This window comes from Anabrus simplex, chromosome 5 (assembly GCF_040414725.1).
Source record: "Anabrus simplex isolate iqAnaSimp1 chromosome 5, ASM4041472v1, whole genome shotgun sequence".
Lineage (NCBI taxonomy): Eukaryota > Metazoa > Arthropoda > Insecta > Orthoptera > Tettigoniidae > Anabrus > Anabrus simplex.
In genome coordinates, this window is record NC_090269.1 from 303,595,565 (window position 1) to 303,614,653 (window position 19,089).

At 40.5% G+C, this 19,089-nt stretch overlaps 1 protein-coding gene across 1 annotated transcript in view; it reads right to left on the reverse strand.

Moving 5' to 3' along the window:
* Nucleotides 1-17,662, reverse strand: part of LOC136874018 (proton-coupled amino acid transporter-like protein pathetic) — a 150,947-nt gene extending 133,285 nt beyond the window's left edge. The window contains exon 1 of the mRNA XM_067147483.2: nt 17,553-17,662. Coding sequence (XP_067003584.2) covers nt 17,553-17,597 — 45 coding nt within the window. The 5' untranslated portion in view covers nt 17,598-17,662. The remainder of the gene's footprint in view (nt 1-17,552) is intronic.
* Between the last annotated feature and the right edge of the window lie 1,427 nt (nt 17,663-19,089).

The window sequence follows — 19,089 nt, forward strand, 5'->3', positions numbered from 1 at the left end:
GTTGTTCGAACCCCACTGTCAGTACCCCTGAAGATGGTTTTCCGTGGTTGCCCATTTTCCCCCCAGGCAAATGCTGGGGCTGTACCTTATTTAAAGCCAGGCTGCTTCTTTCCCATTCCTAGACCTTTCCTATCCCATCGTCGCCATAAGACCTAACTGTGTCAGTGCGACGTAAAGCAAATTGTAATAATAATAATAATAATAATAATAATAATAATAATAATAATAATAATAATAATAATAATAATAATAATATCATCTACTTGGCTCAACAGGCAATGTAAGGTCCCACTTTCAATTCGCGGCCAAGACAGGTATTTTAGCAATGTCTAATAAATCCCCGTGGCTCAGCAACGGGGTGTTTGTGTTTGTTTTATTGTGCACCTCTTCATTCACTCAAAAAACACCCTCTACAACCTCAGGTTGGTGTCAGGGTGGGCATCCAGCAATTTGGTACAGTAATTGTTATCTCTATGACAAGTAAATGCCGGGAATGAAGAGGTCATAAAACATAATTTCAGCTTATTCCAAGTATTATTGTTGTCCCTGGAATAACCTCGATCCATTTTGCGTTTAGGCCGAGGGTGATATCTTATGTCACGTGTACGTGTTTTTTTTCAGACGTCTCCGAAAGCCATAAAAGTAGTGAGTGGGACATAAAAACCACGAGAAAATCTATACACCCACCAAGATTCAAACCTCTGCCATTTGGGTGGGAAGTCAGCAGTCAAGCTTATACTCTAATGATGCCAAAGAAAACAAGTCCATACGATATTAGCGGCTGCGAAAGCAAGCCTTTAGATTTGACGCTCCTGGGAGATTCGCATGTTAATTTTGACGTTCCTATCTGGCTAACAAATCGTACCAGTGTAGTTAACTACAGTCTGCAAAGCTAGTAGCAAAATCGAGAACTCTACGCGAACAGATATGAAATCCACGGGAACTGTTCCTAATGGACACCGAAGATGTTTTTACGTACCAACAGAGTATGAGGGAGGGGAGGGCTTGATAGTCGAGTGCCACTATAACCCATGCGACAGCGACTCGAATTTCGCTCTAAAATTGTGTTATATGAAATAAAAAGTCACCTACCCGAGGTACAGATTGTACAAAATATTTAATGTCCTGTGGTTAAGATAATAACACGTTTAGTCTTCGTAAAACTACAAGCAACTGGCCGCGCGGTTAGGGGCGTGCACCTTTAGCTTGCAATCGAGAGATAGAGGGTTCGAACCGCACTGTCGGCAGTCCTCAAATGGTTTTCCGTGGTTTCCCATGTTTACACCAAAAATGCTGGGGCTGTACCTTAATTAAGGCAATGGCTACTTCCTTCCCACTCCTTGCCCTTTCCTATCCTATCGTCACCATAAGACCTATCTGTGTTTGCGACGTAAAGCAAATTCTAAAAAAATAAAAAAAATACATTTCGACATGAATGATAAGGATCCGACCTCGGAAAATATCGAGCCCAGGAGAATGGATTAGAAGGAACTAATGTGATAAGCACATGACCTCAGGCGCCAGCAATAATTCATTGCTCCGGTTGACAAAATCTTGATTTGCAGCGATTATAGTTCTTGAAAGACGAAGCTATCTTTAGACTTACTGGGCAAAATTCTTTTACATATCGGACGAAAATGGAATGCAAATCGAGGTCAAGATAAACCAGATGTCTGATGTAAGTAAGAGAGCCATATAACAAATTAACTTGAACTGAAATCTCTCTATCAATACGCCTTAACGACACTATGTAATCTTCATTTATCTTATCGTTCTTCTTTTTATATAACTTCCAGCGTTCTTTAATTTCCTGCATTGGTTAATAGGTGCTCCTTTATTTTATCCTCAGTGATTGATCAGCAATGGAATAGGAATGACTCGGGATATTCGCTTAGAACATATATTTAAAAGTAATTGTATTCCTAAATCATTAACATTACGAAGATTAGTTATTTCTGATATTCTGTGGTTGATTGTATGTATCAATCCATACGTACTGTACTTAGGATTTGGATGTGTGTGTGTGTGTGTGATACCAAGTGCACGCATACTGCAAATCCATAAGAATCGTATTCAGCAGTGAGTATGTTGTGATCTGAATGTACCATCCCAAATGCTGTAAGGAGAGCTGTATAAATAATAGGGACTTTGAAAGGCTGCCCGGTACATTGACTGGTAGTGCAACGTTTTTACATAAATTTAGAGCGGGTTAATTAAATAAGATTGGAACACAACACGTGTAAATTTACTGTTAATACAACGTTTTTACATAACTTTAGAGCGGGTTAATTAAATAAGATTGGAACACAACACATTGTCGCAAAATAATACTGTTAAACGAGTACGGTGGCTACACGGTACGCATCGCGAGGACGTTACCTCATATGCAGAAAGTAGTGGGTTCGGGCTCTCTTTCAACAACCGTAAATTTGGTTTTCCTTAGTTTACCACTTTCAAATGCTGTGATTGTATCTTGAGGGCAGTCATGTATGAAATTTTGGTCATTTCCGTTTAATATACAGATTGTTCAATTCTTCCTTATTTAAAAAATTATAATTACTTTCAACCTTCCACCATGCGAAAAGCTCCAAGTGCCATTTTTGAAAGGAAGTGGCCACTGTTACCAGTTTCTCACAGGCTTCTCACCAAGGCAGTCTCGATCAATAACCTGGGCTGTGCACGTAGAATTCTTGAAATGAAAAGTCACGTGCCTGTGGTTGAGTTTCGTCCTAAAACTGGACATCCCGTGGCTATGATCATGATGACAACAGTCACTTAAAACTACAAATTCAGTCTGCCTTTACCGTCAGACATCCTGAATGGGATTTCTATGGGGTATTCATTCGGTTCAAGTCAAAGGCTGCTGCGAAGGTACTTGACTACAGTCTGAATTACACTTCTTGTCTTCCGAATCATTGTTGAAATTATCTGGCTGCATAGCTACATGGTTGGTGGGATGGCCTTTGATCCAAGGGGTCTCGGGTTAGATTCCTGTCCGGGTCGGTGTTTTTAACCTTAATTGGTTTATTGCGATGACTTGAAGGCTGAGTGTGCGTGGCCGTCTTCAACATTAGAATTCATCCAGCTGGGGCTCAATCCTCAGGAAAGCGCAGGTCGCCTATAGGTGTCAATTAGAAAGACTTGCACGAAGCCTCTCCGGGAGTACGATATTATTATATGTATTGTCCTAATTAATTACCTACAAGGATAGACATAACAGTAATACAGACAATCCGAGCAAACACATAATAGGAAAACGAAGCTGTTGATTACGATATACTGAATGCATGAAAATCCACAGCCTGTTTCCAGACATTTGACCGGGTCAGGAATGGAATGAATGAAGCCCCCATCTAGCGGCGAGGATAGGAATTGTGCCGGCTGCCGAAACCTGTCGCACTCCTCTGGGGCAATGATTAATGACTGGCAAATGAAATGAAATTATATTGGAGAGTGTTGCTGGAATGACATATGACAGGGAAAACCGGAGTACCCGGAAAAAACCTGTCCCGTCTCCGCTTTGTCCAGCAGTAATCTCATATGGAATGACCGGGATTTGAACCACGGAACCCAGCGGCGAGAGGCCGACGCGCTGCCGCCTGAACCACGTAGACTTCGATTACGATATACTAAACCTCTATAATGACATTCGACTATAATACGAAAACCAAAAATAATAAAAAATCCACAAATAAAAGTCTTAAAGAGGATGGTGGTGATTGTAGATACCACTCTACAACACCATGGATTAACTCGTATTCTGAACTTGCTATCCCTAGAAGTGGGCGAACTTCCACTTGCACATGTCAAATTGTGATAACTGTTTCAGGAAACAAAACTCTTTGTTTAAAAAGCCGCGCACAAACAACGTCTTTCTTTTGTTAGCTATCGGTCCGTGCTGCAGCTGTTAGCTCTTTACCATCCCGAAGGCCCGAATGAAATATTCTGAAAATGCTGACAGAGTTGGCTGCATATTATTTTGTCTTGGAATGTACTGTGTCGACACACAACACATGGCTATCTTTTTTCTTTATTTTTTACCGAGACGCGGGAACGCTATCGTAAGTCAATAATGGAAAGTTTTGTGTTAATGCACTGAAGACAGTTGCACGTATATTTTATTGATGATTATAACTGAAATTCAGGACTTGATAATGCTGAAGCACATTAAAGTGATTCTCAACGTGAACAGAAGGTGAATATAGTTGAAAGGAGTCCCCTTTCTTTCGAAGTCGGAGGTAATAGAATAATAGCTCGCGAGATTCGCTTTAAACACCCATTTAAAAGTATTTTTTTATTCGTGATTCACAAATACATTATGTGCGGTTTTTGTGGTTGATTGTGTTGTCTTCATCATCATTTTATCCTCATCACGACGCGCAGGTCGCCTACAGGAGTCAAATCTAAAGGCCTGCAGCTGACAAGCCGAACTTGTCCTCTATGGTGTAGTGGTTAGTGTGATTAGCTGCCACCCCCTGAGGCCCGGGTTCGATTCCCGGCTCTGCCACGAAATTTGAAAAGTGGTACGAGGGCTGGAACGGGGTCCACTCAGTCTCGGGAGGCCAGCCGAGTAGAGGTGGCTTCGATTCCCTCCTCAGCCATCCTGGAAGTGGTTTTCCGTGGTTTCCCACTTCTCCTCCAGACAAATGTCGGGATGGTACCTAACTTGAGGCCACGGCAGCTTCCTTCCCTCTTCCTCGTCTATCGCTTACAAAATTCCCATCCCCCCACAAGCCCGCTGTTCAGCATAGCAGGTGAGGCCGCCTGGGCGAGGTACAGGTCATCCTCCCCAGTTGTATCCCCGACCCGGAGTCTGAAGCTCCAGGACACTGCCCTTCAGGCGGTGGAGGTGGGATCCTTCGCTGAGTCCGAGGGAAAAACCGACCCTGGACGGTAAACAAATGAAGAAGAAGCTGGTTAAAATTCCTGACCCCACCGGGAATCGGACCCGGGACCCCTGCGACCAAAGGCCAGCACGATAACCATTTAGCCATCAAACCGGGCGAATCCGGCAAATAAGGATTAAAATCGAGGTCGTCTGCCTCAACACCAAAGGAGGAAAGATTGACTACTGAGGGTAGAGTATGTGGGAAATGAGGGTCTCTATACGTCTCATCAACCTAATGGGAAAAAAAAGGTCTAAAAGATAGCAAGAGAGGTTGGACGAAATAGATGAAATATGAATGCCCGACTAAGTAGTTGAGGTGGTAGAGGTCATACTGGCGGATTCGATCCGAGCTCAATTCAGTGATGCTTCCTGTCGAGGGACTTACTGGCGCGTAAAAGAACTTCTGAGGGACAACACTGGGGCACCTTAGTGTTTCTGTAAGCCGTAGTAGTTAGTGGGACGCTGGACTCAAAATAAACATTTATTATTATTATTATTATTATTTGGACTCAAAATAAACATTTATTATTATTATTATTATTATTATTATTATTATTATTATAATTATTATTATTATTATGGCAGTATCTGAGGATCTGGAGTTCATCGTGTCATTGGTGTTTGCACGTTAAACTTTACACTATGTTCACACAGTGTAGTGAGTGGATGACCACCTGGTCTCTAAACCAAGTTCCGAGAATATACAGACGCGTTTTTATCTTTCTGGGTGTGGAAAAATGGTATTTTTAGTGACTGTGTTGAACAATAAGACAACCCGGCAAGGTTCCAGATGTGATTATATACTTCAGTTGACAATACAACGTCAGAGTAACCGGTAATAACCAGTAAAACATAGTTTTAACTTTCAAGAACAATGTACTCAGCAGACTGAGTCGAAATCCTTACGCAATCCGTCTCGTGATGAATCTGCACCTGTGAAATCGTACGTAAATCAGACGAGACATGCGGTTCAAGCGTGTAGATAGTACGATATGGATTGCGTAACGCAGTCTGACACGCAGGCGCGCTTTCTATGAATGGGTAGAGCGGTAAAAAGGGAGAGGTTGTGTTTCCTTGCGGTAGGCTGTGCTGGCTGAGGTCAAGCACGTGACGCCATTTGAGGGGTGTTCGTCCTGGAAGCATGTTTTGATTTCGCGTTCGACATAACGAAGACGCTTGGGACAGAGCGTTCCAGATGGCTAAATCTGACTGACGTGGAATTATTGACTGGGAAGAAATAATAATAATAATAATAATAATAATAATAATAATAATAATAATAATAATAATAATAATAATAATAATAATAATAATAATAATACCGGGCGAGTTGGCCGTGCGGTTAGGAGCGCGCAGCTGTGAGCTTGCATCCGGGAGATAGTGGGTTCGAATTCCACTGTCGGCAGCCCTGAAGATGGTTTTCCGTAGTTTCCCATTTTCACACCAGGCAAATGCTGGGGCTGTACCTTAATTAAAGCCACGGCTGCTTCCTTCCTATTCCTAGGCCTTTTCTCTCCCATCGTCGCCATAAGACCTATCCTGTGTCGGCGCGACGTAAAGCAATTATAAAATAATAATAATAATAATAATAATAATAATAATAATAATAATAATAATAATAATCGGCTTCTTCCACAAAATACATTTCTACTGAGTAAGTGGCCGTACGGTTAGGTTCGCGCAGCTGTGAGCTTGAATTCGGGAGATAGTGAGCTCGAACCCCACTGTCGGTAGCCCTGAAGATGGTTTTCCGTGGATTCCCATTTTCACACCAGGCAAATGCTGGGTCTGTATCTTAACTAAGGACACGGTCGCTTCCTCTTCACTTCTAGTCCTTTCCTGTCTCACTGTCGCCATAGGACCTAACTGTGCCGGTGCGACGTTAAGCAAATTGTAAAATAAATAAATAAATAAATAAATAAATAAATAAATAAATAAATAAATAAATAAATAAATAAATAAATAAATAAATAAAGATCATGAGTACTTCCCTTCATTCGTAACTCATTTAAGTTCTCGGAAGGTACGTGATGCACACACTCTGTATTGATATTGTACTTTAACACATAGCTGTTTCCCCCCTCTGATTCTCGATATAAATATATTTATAAATGCGTTTTCCTGTTGTCACAAATTCAAATGAACCGTCATAAGACTTTTAAAGTTCATTTACACACAATAAACACGTGCTACTACGCCTATTGTATGCTATAAACATTGATGTATCGACAAACACTACGGTTGAACAAAATTAACAAACATCTTTTTTCAGTGTAAGGAAATGCCTTTCCTTTTGCTAGTGGTTTTACGTCGCACCGACACAGATAGGTCTTATGGTGACGATGGGATAGGAAAGGCCTAGGAAGGAAGCGGCCTTGGCCTTAATTAAGGCACAGCCCCAGCATTTGCCTGGTGTGAAAACGGGAAACCACGGAAAACCATCGTCAGGGCTGCCGACAGTGGGATTCGAACCCACTATCTCCCGGATGCAAGTTCACAGCCGCGCGCCTCTAACCGCACGGCCAACTCGCCCGGTGCAAAGAAATGGACAAGGGAACATATATTTGAAACATGCTTCAATCAGTACAAGTAATTGTAAATATTAAAGACCACGCTGTGATAGAAGGGTAAATACACGTTTCTCTAGTCCACTCCTTTCTTCGCAGGGGCTGCCTGGCCGAGGCGGTAAAGGCGTGCTCGGTTCACCCGGAAGGACGTGGGTTCGATTCGCCTTCAGGAAGTCGTAAAATTTAAGAAACGAGATATCCACTTCCGGAGGTGCACATGGCCCTGAGGTTCACTCAGCCTAAACCAAAAATGAGTACCAGGTTAATTCCTGGGGCCAAAGGCGGCCGGGCGTAGAGCTAACCACTCTACCCCAACAAGTGCTGAGGTTACGGATGGTGGAAGCCTTTACCTTCCACCCCTCCTTCATGGCCTGTACGAAGTTGACTTTGCTTTGCTTTGCTTTGCTTTGCTTTTAGTCTTTCTTTCTTCACCGTGTATTAAAGTGCTAAACTGTCCATCATCTAGGCTTGTGGTGCCCTCTACATTTCAACACGTGGGGAAGACTGTGTCAACGGACTGTAACTTACCACATATTCTAAAACACGAAGGAGAATGATGTAAAACTAACAGTCGGGGGCTGCGTAATAGCTAAAAGGCATCGTCACTAGCTTATCACTAACGCGACTGGGGTTCGAATCCTAGCCAATGCATGTGGAAGGTTTAAAGCCATGGTTCGGATTCGATGTAATGATGGACGTCCGTATGGATATCACTGGTGTCAACAATTACTGGAAACTACAAGCTTGTTTGCTTTGATTAAGGGGGTCTCCACATTTGGCCAGTACTATGTTGATACAGTACCTCAATACATGCCTCACAGCATCTTCCTTTGCACTAATGAAGATTACCTGCGAGCGTGTAATGGCGACCACGAGGCCCTCGTCTCATATTCTCATAGTTCCTCGGATGAATTCCGGGACAGTCAAGTTGGCGTTAAGAAGTGCTTATAATTATTTGAAAGACACTCCTCAGTATGTAAACGTGTCCTTTACCGGATACAATTTAGACACATCGCCGTCTGTCAGCACCGATAATATGGCGATACAAATTAAATTCGTTCCGGATCGTTTGTCGGTGTTCAAGTGTTTACTTAAAGGGAATTCAGCCTACCAAACAGCTAAGGCAGATGCCCGCAAAACATCACCACAGCGGAAAGGGTTAACCATCAAAGCTAGACGTAGTTCAGTACATGCTTATGAGATGAGGAACTCTGTGTATTAAGTCACTCTGTTACTAAGCCTGTAGAGTAAATTTATTGCAGTAGGCATATCCTGTGCCTAATTTGTGATGAAATCAGTTCGTTGAAATGTTAATCAGAACTGGACCACCCGAAAGTAGTCACTGAAGAGAAAAGGCCAGAAAATCCATGCACAAGGCACTTCGTTTTCCGTCACGATAATCGTATACAGGCCACATGTTTACACGAAAACACGTCAAGAAACCTGTCACACAGTCCCCGAAACACTTTGACATGCTACAACACTAGATATTACGCTCCTTCAGCCGACGAGGTGGAATAGTAGGTTAGCATGCGACACCTGCTAATTCAATAGAAACTGTCACACTAGTCAGTGCATCTCGTGACGCCTTCAAACTTGAACTCAGGACGAGGTCGTTGGCATTCACTACCAACTTTCACAAGACGGAGTTTTGCACAATCTGTTTGAGGCGAATGGAGTCTGTAGCTCGTTGAGCGATTAAAAACGTAATTGCAAATATAATTTCCAATGTTAATTGGAAAGATATACAGTACACTGAGTACGATGTTCAGCATATCCCTTACATGCATAGCTAACTCTTCTGTACAACCCCTTCCAGACATAATCATATACGTAGATTCTTGTAGTCAATTACTTAATTTTCGTTTCAATTTCGATGTACGTATTCTTGGATCATCTCTGCTGCTAGTTTGGGCTGCGCAGGACTTCGTTAGAGTAAATTTTCACCTGAACGATAGCATTAAAGCATGGCTGAAAATGCACCGCGTAATCCGACCTCGAGTAGTTGGGAAAGGCCAAGAAGATGTATTATTATTATTATTATTATTATTATTATTATTATTATTATTATTATTATTATTATTATTATTATTATTATTATTATTATTATTATAGCTTCTTCTGTGGATCAGTGGTAGTGTCGGACTCCAGACCCCGGGATTACGGGTTCAAATTGACCGAGGAAGTCGGACTGTAGAGGGCGGAAAATGGTTCATTTAGCTCTTCGTGTAATAAAAGATTTCTAGGAACATATTCGGCTTTTTACCGAAAAATAACGTAAAAATCAGAAATAGATCGCCTAAATAAGTAATAATAAACACAAATGAAGAAATATAATATTAATCGAATCTATCATATTATCGATTATGATGGTAATAATAATAACGGGGGCGTGAAATTGCATAGTCACTTGCTTCACACTAAGCAATCAAATCCCGACCAATGTATGTGGTAATTTGAAATGAAAAATCACGTCCCTGAGGTTCGAATTCCACGTAAAACTGGATGTCCCGTGGTTATCACGATATGAACAGTTACGTAATACTAAGAGCTTGCCTTGTAAATATTATTATTATTATTATTATTATTATTATTATTATTATTATTATTATTATTATTATTATTATTATTATTATTATTATTATTATTATTAATATTATCATCATCATCATCATCATATAATAATTAAACTATGACTGACATGGACATTTAAAGATTCTCGTGTGAATGGAAAGTTAGTGTATGAATTTCAGTCTTAACAATTTTACGGTATTTCATGCAGTTTTTCCGCCAGTCACTGCATGAATTCCCATTCATCATTTCGACTCCTAGATCAGAAATATAATATAAAATATTTCCAAATGACAGATACCTGAAAGAGGAGGCAATATCTGCTCCTTTCCGTAATATATCTCATTGCTCGATGTATTGGAGTGTATTCCGACGTCAAGCAAGGAAGAGGATAAAAAATTCAGAAATGATGCCCCCTTGTAAGTCGAATCTCGATCGAATTATTCCATAACATGCGGCCCAGATCAATACATTTGTAATGAAAACCGACTCCACATTGCTGTGTGTTCCATTTTGTTAATTTTGTTCGTCAAATTAACATTTCAAATTTGTTTCGTTTATCACAACAAATTTGTAAATTAATTAGCATAATTTCAGTTGTTATAATCTGAACATCATTGACTTAGACATACATACATGCATACATGCATACATACACAGAGCTAGCCGGGATGAGAGGCAGTGGAAGCACTGACTTTCTGAGTCTAAGTTGCCGGGTTCGATCTCGGCTAATTGGTAGGCTATAAGAATGTGTTCGAATACGCAAGCCTCGTGTCAATAGGTTTACCGACACGTAGAAGAACCAATAACTGTATTATTATTATTATTATTATTATTATTATTATTATTATTATCATTATTATTATTATTATTATTATTATTATTATTATTATTATTATTATTATGCCTTTGCTGGAGAGATGTAGTGTTTACAGTGCACTTTGTCTTCTGTTATGGGCTAGAGCAATTTGTTACTTTCATTGACCTGTCTCAGTCTATTTGACAATATGAATGTGACCAAGGTATGAGCGATGCTAGTAATACCATTCCTTAAGCAGCCAGTTCCTGTTATGAATGGTGTGAAAATATAGCTCATAGTATCGGTTGATGCATTCATTTCAGTGAACTTGGCAGACTGATATGCAATAGCAACTTCTGGCCCTGTGAGGAAAGCAATGAGAAACTACCTCACTCCTCATTTCCCTAGTATCCCTCTTCATTGACACCTAAGCTATCTACGACAGCTGCCGGTGAAGCTGTGGAGGATCAAACCAGCCTTCGGGCTGAATACCCAACATACCTTATTATTATTATTATTATTATTATTATTATTATTATTATTATTATTATTATTATTATTATTATTATTCCCAGAACTAGACAGATTGGATTCAATGTACGAGTCTACAGCTAGGAGTTTATACTCAGAAGATAGTTTTCAATGATTTACCACTTCCACACCAGGTAGCCCTAATTTTGGAACTGTACTTGAATTTGAAACACGGACGCTTCCATCCCAGTTCTTAAACTTTTCATATCCTCGCGTCACCGAAGTTCTATCTCTTTTAGAGCGAACAAGGAGAAAAATGTATGCATATATTTTCATTATACTATTCTGGTTTTCAACATGCTATGCCTTAATACTGAAGAAGAAATGTTCCCTTGAGATGTAGGATTTTACAACCGTATGAGAATGCTGAGTTTCTTCACTCATCATGATCTTATACGGAACCTATAACCCACCAGTTATCAGAAGTATTATGTTTCTAAATATTTTTTAAAGTTGTACATCTTAGTTATCTTTGTTATCTTCCACAGTCACCTAAGTCGTAAGCCCATTGCAGCAACAACAGGAAGGAAAACATCTGAATCAAGGTGATCACAATACAATGCATAAGTGAAGGTAAAGAATTATGAGCGTGCAACTGAATTGCTTTATCGATAAAAAAAATCTTGCCATTTCAATACTTTCTCCTAACAGCAAGAACTCCCCAGTTTCGCTACTCTGTGCACACAAGCCCACATAAGATAAAACCTATTTCAGCGCAAGACGCGTTTTTCTCTCCTTCGTTGTAGTCAAACTTCGTGGCGAGATAAGCCAAGTACTCACACACACAAACCTCCCATTCTTCCACGTTGGCAGCATTCTGAGAAGTTACTACCAACTGCTGTGCAAAAATTTAACAGTTCTTACGCTATCCATTTTCTTTTTGATTTTGCTATGTGTTTAACGTGCGGATATAGTGTTTATTAGGGATTCTTGTGTAGGCCTGCCTCTTATTATGCTACGATCTTTAGTTATAAAATATGTATTTTCTTACTCTTTAATATATATTTTCTCAATACACATTTGCGAAGCTCTATTACACAATTTACAGGCACCTCCAGGGCAATTTAAGGCGTTCTAAAAGCACAAACGTGCACTCTGTCATTGACAAAGTATAGATAAACTCCCCTGTGTTAAGTACCCAAGAAATCTCTATGAATAATTAGCTCATGGCTCCAGTGACCAATCCGATAAAAGCATATCAGGAACTTCAACCAATCAAACAGATATCTATCGCCACAAAATTATCGCTTCCGTAATATGACTTTCGTATTATCACATAACTTCACCAGAAACATCTTTATAACTTCTTTGCTCTATCATACTGCTTTAGTTATCTTCATACAACATTTACGTAACTGTGTTAGTCTGATGAAGTCGACAGCCGTCATCTTTGAAGACTGTGGCCCGAAGAGTTTAAATGTAAAAAGAAAACAGTATACGGTATATCTCTGCTGAAATTCTTTTCTCTGTATAAGTTATGAATACTTATATATTGGATTTATTTCATATTTATGCACTTTTAAAAGTTGATTTATGTCGCACCAACACAGGCAGATCTTATGGCGACGATGGAACAGGAAAGAGCTTGGAGTGGGAAGGAAGCGGCCGTGGCATTAATTAAGGTACAGCCCCATCATATTTCTGATAAGAACATGGGAAAACACGGGAAACCATCTTCAGGGCTGCTTACAGTGGGGTTCGAACCCACGATCTCCCGAATACTGGATGCTGGCCGCACTTAAGCGACTGCAGCTACGGACCTCGGTTTATGTACTTTTATTGACATTGCTTATTTACCGAGCGGAGTGGAGAAAGGTTTTCCGTGGTTTCCCATTTTCACTTCCAGGCAAATGCCGGGACAGTTCCTATTCATAGACTACAGGCTATTCCTTCCACCTCCTTATCTAGTTTCATTCACCATTTCATCTTCATTCGCTCCTCACCTGAGGTTGACGTCAAGAAAGTCATCCAGCCGTAAAATATGCCATAGAATTTAATCTCACCTTATCCCCGATCCCGTATCAGGAAAACGGGATTAAGGGGTAGACGTACGTAATATATTACCATTACTTATTAAATTTCGTAGTTATTCACTTAGTCACAATAAATACAATTCGAACTCCAAATTTTCTCTAGATAAATTTCGGAACTCTCGTTATATTTCCATAGATAATGTGCTGCTTGCTATAGCTTGTGCTTATACTTGGGGACTTAAAATTTTGAGCCAATCGCTTTGTGTTTCAGGGAGTGTAAAGTTACGTAATTTACCTAGAGTAACAATGAGAAGCTACAGAAAACCATTTACGCGGGTGCCACCGAATCCACCGCCTCCTGAATCCTAGCTTACAGTTAGATGACTCGTATCGTATCGTGCTGCCGACTCGTTAGGATATAGTAAATATTGATACTGTAATGAAGCTAAGAAAAGCGTGTACTATTATAAAGCTATAGCGTCTGTAACATTCCAATTACTATCTCGTATTTCGTATCCCGGAGAAGTATACGAAAGTCGAAAGTGACTTCAGATCAATAATTGTTTGTTTGTTTATTTCTGGAGAGTTCACGGGAAGATTACTGAACAGAATTTCTCGAACCTCTATATTTAAGTTCAGAGATGACCGGAGTGTACACTGGACTATAGATTATCTGATTAGTAAACAGTAGCGAAAAAATACATGGGTTGACTTTTTTTTGCAGTGGCAACTACTTATTTTTCAGGTACACAGCATTCATACAAGGTTCTGGATTGTACAGGCCTTCTTGTAGCCGCTAGCGTTACGTACTGACGCAGACGCTTGTGCATACCGTCGGAACTGTCTGATCTCTAATGGTGGGAAGTGAGCGATCGATTGCCTGTAGAACGTCTTCAGCTGTTCGGAAGCGAATTCCACCCAGTAATTCCTTCATTTTACGGATTAGGTTGAAGTCGGAATGACACTTCATGCATAATCCGTCCATCATTCTGCTTGACAATGCAGTGCCATGTCTGAGATTGGTTCATTTGCTGGGACTAGGAAGTGCTCTACCACTCGCCTACATCTCCGCTCCTCCATACTCACCGGATTTAAGTCCGTTATTTACACGCTATTCGTGACTCTTCCCTTTCTTTTGCTGATACCTTGACCTTCGGAGGGTTGGGTTTCCTCCATTTTCTCCTTCTGGTTAGTGTTAAGAGAGAATGGAATTACGTGGTTATGTTTTTCCTTAAATTATTATCGGCAACAACAGGTATTTCGGATATAGCGGGTTCGTCCCCCTGAGAAGCGTTTTCAGTGCTTTCCCATTTCTACATCAGGTATATGCCTTGTCTGTACGGAAATGAACGCCACAGTCATTGCTTTCCTAATCCATTGCCTTTTTTCTCCCTTGTCGCTGAAAACCTACTAGTTATTGTAGCCTTAAACAAAAACAACAACAACAAAAAAGTTTGGTTTGATGGAGTTGTACGAGGTTTTTACTCATCCTCAGGAAATATAACTAATGAAGGAATGCAGTTGACACCCAGCAAGTGGCTGTGCGATCAGCTTGCATTTGGGGGATAGTGGATTCGAACCCCACTGTCAGCATCCCTGAAGATTGTTTTCCGTGGTTTCCCATTATCATACCAGACAAATGCTGGGGCTGTGCCTTAATTAAGGCTATGGTTGCTTCCTTCCTATCTGTGTCGGTGCGATTGAAAAAATAACCAAATGTGGTCAACATGCTATTATACACTTGCTTTTCTGTGGTTCCTACCGACCACCTCTTTTTTCAGCCTTATTCTGGGATGGTACACTACATAAGCCACGGATTAGAACACTGGCCTTCTGAGCCTAAGTTGGAGGGTTCGGTCCCGACACAATCTGATGATATTTGGACATTCTCAAACACGCCGAACTCGTGTCGGTAGATTTACTGGGACATAATTTCCGACACCTCAGCATCTCCGAAAATCGTAGAGGTAATTAGAGAGACGCAAAATGAAAAGCATTATTATATTATTATCAGCCACAACAGTTTCCTTTACAAATCTAGTCCAATATTTTACATGCACACAAAACCACACATATAGGGTCTACCACATGGGCACACACCATCACAATATAACTTAATAGTGAACTAAGTACATGGGGCTAATTATACAGATACTCCTTGTCCCAGACATGCAAAACTACAACTACCCTACAGATCATCTTCCAAAACATCGCAGGATTTAAACACACCACGTTACAATCATATCACATTGAACTACTGAAATTAAAACTGAGACATTCTGTCGCGACCATATGTTCATAGTCACATAGTCACATAGTCTCGTGGGACATTGACTGGATGTCACGTGACACGGCTAAAAAGAGCCACGTTTGATGTTTTAATTTAGCTGTCTCAACCAGTGTTGTGTTTCTTGCTCGATTGTGAAACCTTAGTAGCTCTCTTTTAGTTTTGTCATCGTCGTCCAAGAGCTAATACAACAAGGAAGAGAGATGGTAGTCACATACACAGAAGACACTCTTAAGAAAACTATGTCACCGTGTTGTTTTAATCAGGAAATCTATTCACGTGTAAAAGAAGTTGTGGTCCCATTCTCGAAGCTCAATGCATGTGGTTTTCACTTTGATATCAATAGAATTGTTAAGAAAATAATACAATTAACGCTTTAAAACCTAGTGAAGACAGCACCTTAATCCCATTTTAAAAATAATATCAAGGTCTCTAGTAGAAAATGTATTACTGAATCGTATAAAATAAGATATTTCGATACTGTTTGGGAAAAAAATGTGCTGATCCGTAAAGAGCACGGTATTCGTAATATGTTTGTCAACTTATCAACGCGTTGGCGCCTTTACAGTATCCTGCTAAATCGTCCATACTTTCAACATCACAAATTCTTTAACTTTTCTCATGATATCATTTATGGTCTTCCCTTTTAGGCTTCCATTCACTTAATTTCATAAATAAAATAGTTTATGCTTCCTAACATGAATAGTAATGTCAGCAAAAAAAGCCATCTTGTTATTTGTAGAAATTAAGACACATTTCTGTATTAAGTCAAATGCATCTTACTACTCATCATGTTTAGCATCCTTTTTGGGGGATTAAGTACATTATAAGTTTGCTTATACTTTCGTTTTTTGTATAGGGCTACGATTCACTAAAATTATTACATAATTAAAAATAATTTGGTCTTTAATGGGTTCTTATATATTTCGAGTGATAGACATAATGTTGAAATTTCTTATCAGATTTAAGACAAAATTGTCTTGTGGATTCATGCTCTGTGAAACAGAGCATCGATTCAAAGTAGCTCCTTTGGTTCGATAAACAAAAATTTAATATTCCATAAGACATAAATCAAGAAAACAAATCCATCTACCTTATGCCATGCAACTCTTATGAACTACTTCTAATTCAGAGCACGATGTCTTGATTTGAGAAGTGATGCACTTCTGAGTTCTTTCCAACTTTGCAACATTTACTTTTGTGCAGCATGAAAATAATACAGTTTAACTAAAACTACTGTAAACCTTGGGGCATACAGTTCGTGAAGTGTCTTCTGCTACCAAGATGAGTGCTGCCCACTAGCATGCCTGTAGATATTGCAGTATCACTTAAGCAGGGTATTACTTTGTAAATAAACCGGAATTTAATTTACAAGAATATTGCTAAAATAAGTTAAGTACATGAGAGAGACTATCCCCAACATTTGTCTGGTGTGAAAATGGGAAACCACTGAAAACCATCTTCAGGGCTGCTGACGATGGGACTCGAACCCACCATCTCCCGTACGCAAGCTCACAGCTACGCGACCCTAACCGTACGACCAGCTCGCGAGGTTAGAGAGCCTAGGATAGCAAATATAGTTACTCTTTGTGTCTGTTTACTGACGAAAACCCTGACACCAGCAGCTTCCTGTCTTAGTTACGAGCAAAAGAACCTAGAAGTTGATTCGTCACCCGAGTAACATAGATACGCTTAACACACGAGTAGATCGATTGGAATTCCACAAAAACTTATATTTTACTACAGTAACTTAAACAGAAGATTTAATGCAAAGTCATACTTGAACATCTGGCCACACGCACACAAAATACGAGTTTATTAATAAAGTTGGTAGAAACATTCACACCACTGACAAGTTGGTAAGCGTGTCTTCCACACGTCCGCGATGTCTTCTGTGCTCTATTATTGAACATCCTATTTTTAACACTTGACTTACCTCTGGAAGGCGCCGCGGTGCCGATGGTCGATTGCTGCTACTCATGTTGGTAATGCACACGCGAGGTGTCCAGTGACGCAGTCCGTTACGGAGTAAATGTTACCTCGAGCAGGCCGCGGCTCTAGTACTGAGCTGGAGGGTGGGGGACAGGAGCATAGTGGGGGGGTGGGACTGGCTACAGCGCACTCGCCATTGAAACCTGGAGTGCACTCCAACGACGCTGGCACACCGTAGCAAAAAGCACCTTACATCCCCACTGTTCCTTGTCTTATCCCTTCACTCCTTGTCGTGGTCATGGTTTTCCTCCTGCCTGGAGGTTCCTTACCTCGGGTAATGTCGCTCTCTGGCAAAGGTCGGAGTAGCTCTGAAAGACGACCTCAAACAAATCTTCAAGTGTGTTAAGATACCGGTACGTGAAGGTTAGGAATCAGTACTTGTTAAGTATTGTGTAGGGATGGAACATAAACGTCGTCCAGGGACACTCAACCCGCTCAACCACATGACATGCTGTACCTTCACTTCCCTTACTACCTTAATATATTTTTCCTCCGATCACCCGTGGTTAACTCTTACCCCCTTCCTACTTCGATGATGTTAAGTATGTTAGTCATAAGTAGTGTTCCATTGTGTGCCTTTCATGGCCCTACCTTTTAGTAGTTAATACCGTATGTCAATCCATAGAGGCTTTGAATTATTTCTCCTTCTATACTACTACTACTACCACTATTTATTTTTTAAATTTACAATTTGCTTTACGTCGCACCGACACAGATAGGTCTTATGGCGACGATGGGATAGAAAAGGGCTACGAGCAAGAAGGAAACGGCCGTGGCCTTAATTAAGGTACAACGCTACTATTTGCCTGGTATGAAAATGGGAAACCACGAAAAAAAAAATATTCAGAGCTGCCGACAGTGGGGCTCGAACCCAGTATCTCCCGGTCGCAAGCTCACAGCTACTGTCCGGCTCAATGGCTAAGTGGTTAGCGTGTTGGCCTTTGGCCCAGAGGGTCCCGGCTTCGATTCCAGGTCGGGTCGGAGATTTTGATCTTAAATAGTTAATCCCACAGCTTGGGGACTGCGTGTTTATGCTATCCCCAACATCCCCGCAACTCACACACCACACATAACACTATCCTCCACCACAATAATACGCAGTTTCTTACACATGGCAGATGCCGCCCACCCTCATCGGCGGGTCTGCCTTACAAGGGCTGCACTCGGCTAAAAATAGCCACACGAAACTACTAGAGTAGTAGTAGTAGTATGGCCTCAGCTACCGTGTGCAGCACTTTAATTTGACGCCATCTGGCTGCTTGCTCGTCAGTTTCGACGTTCCGTTTTAGTCTAGGCCTACTATACGACAGAGTAAGCCGAATCTCTCTTGGGTGCCTACAGCTGAGTTTTAATTAATTTTGTCGGGTCGACACCAATTTTATTATTATTATTATTATTATTATTATTATTATTATTATTATTATTATTATTATCTTCTTCTTCTTCATCTGTTTTACCCTCCAGGGTTGGGTTTTTCCCTC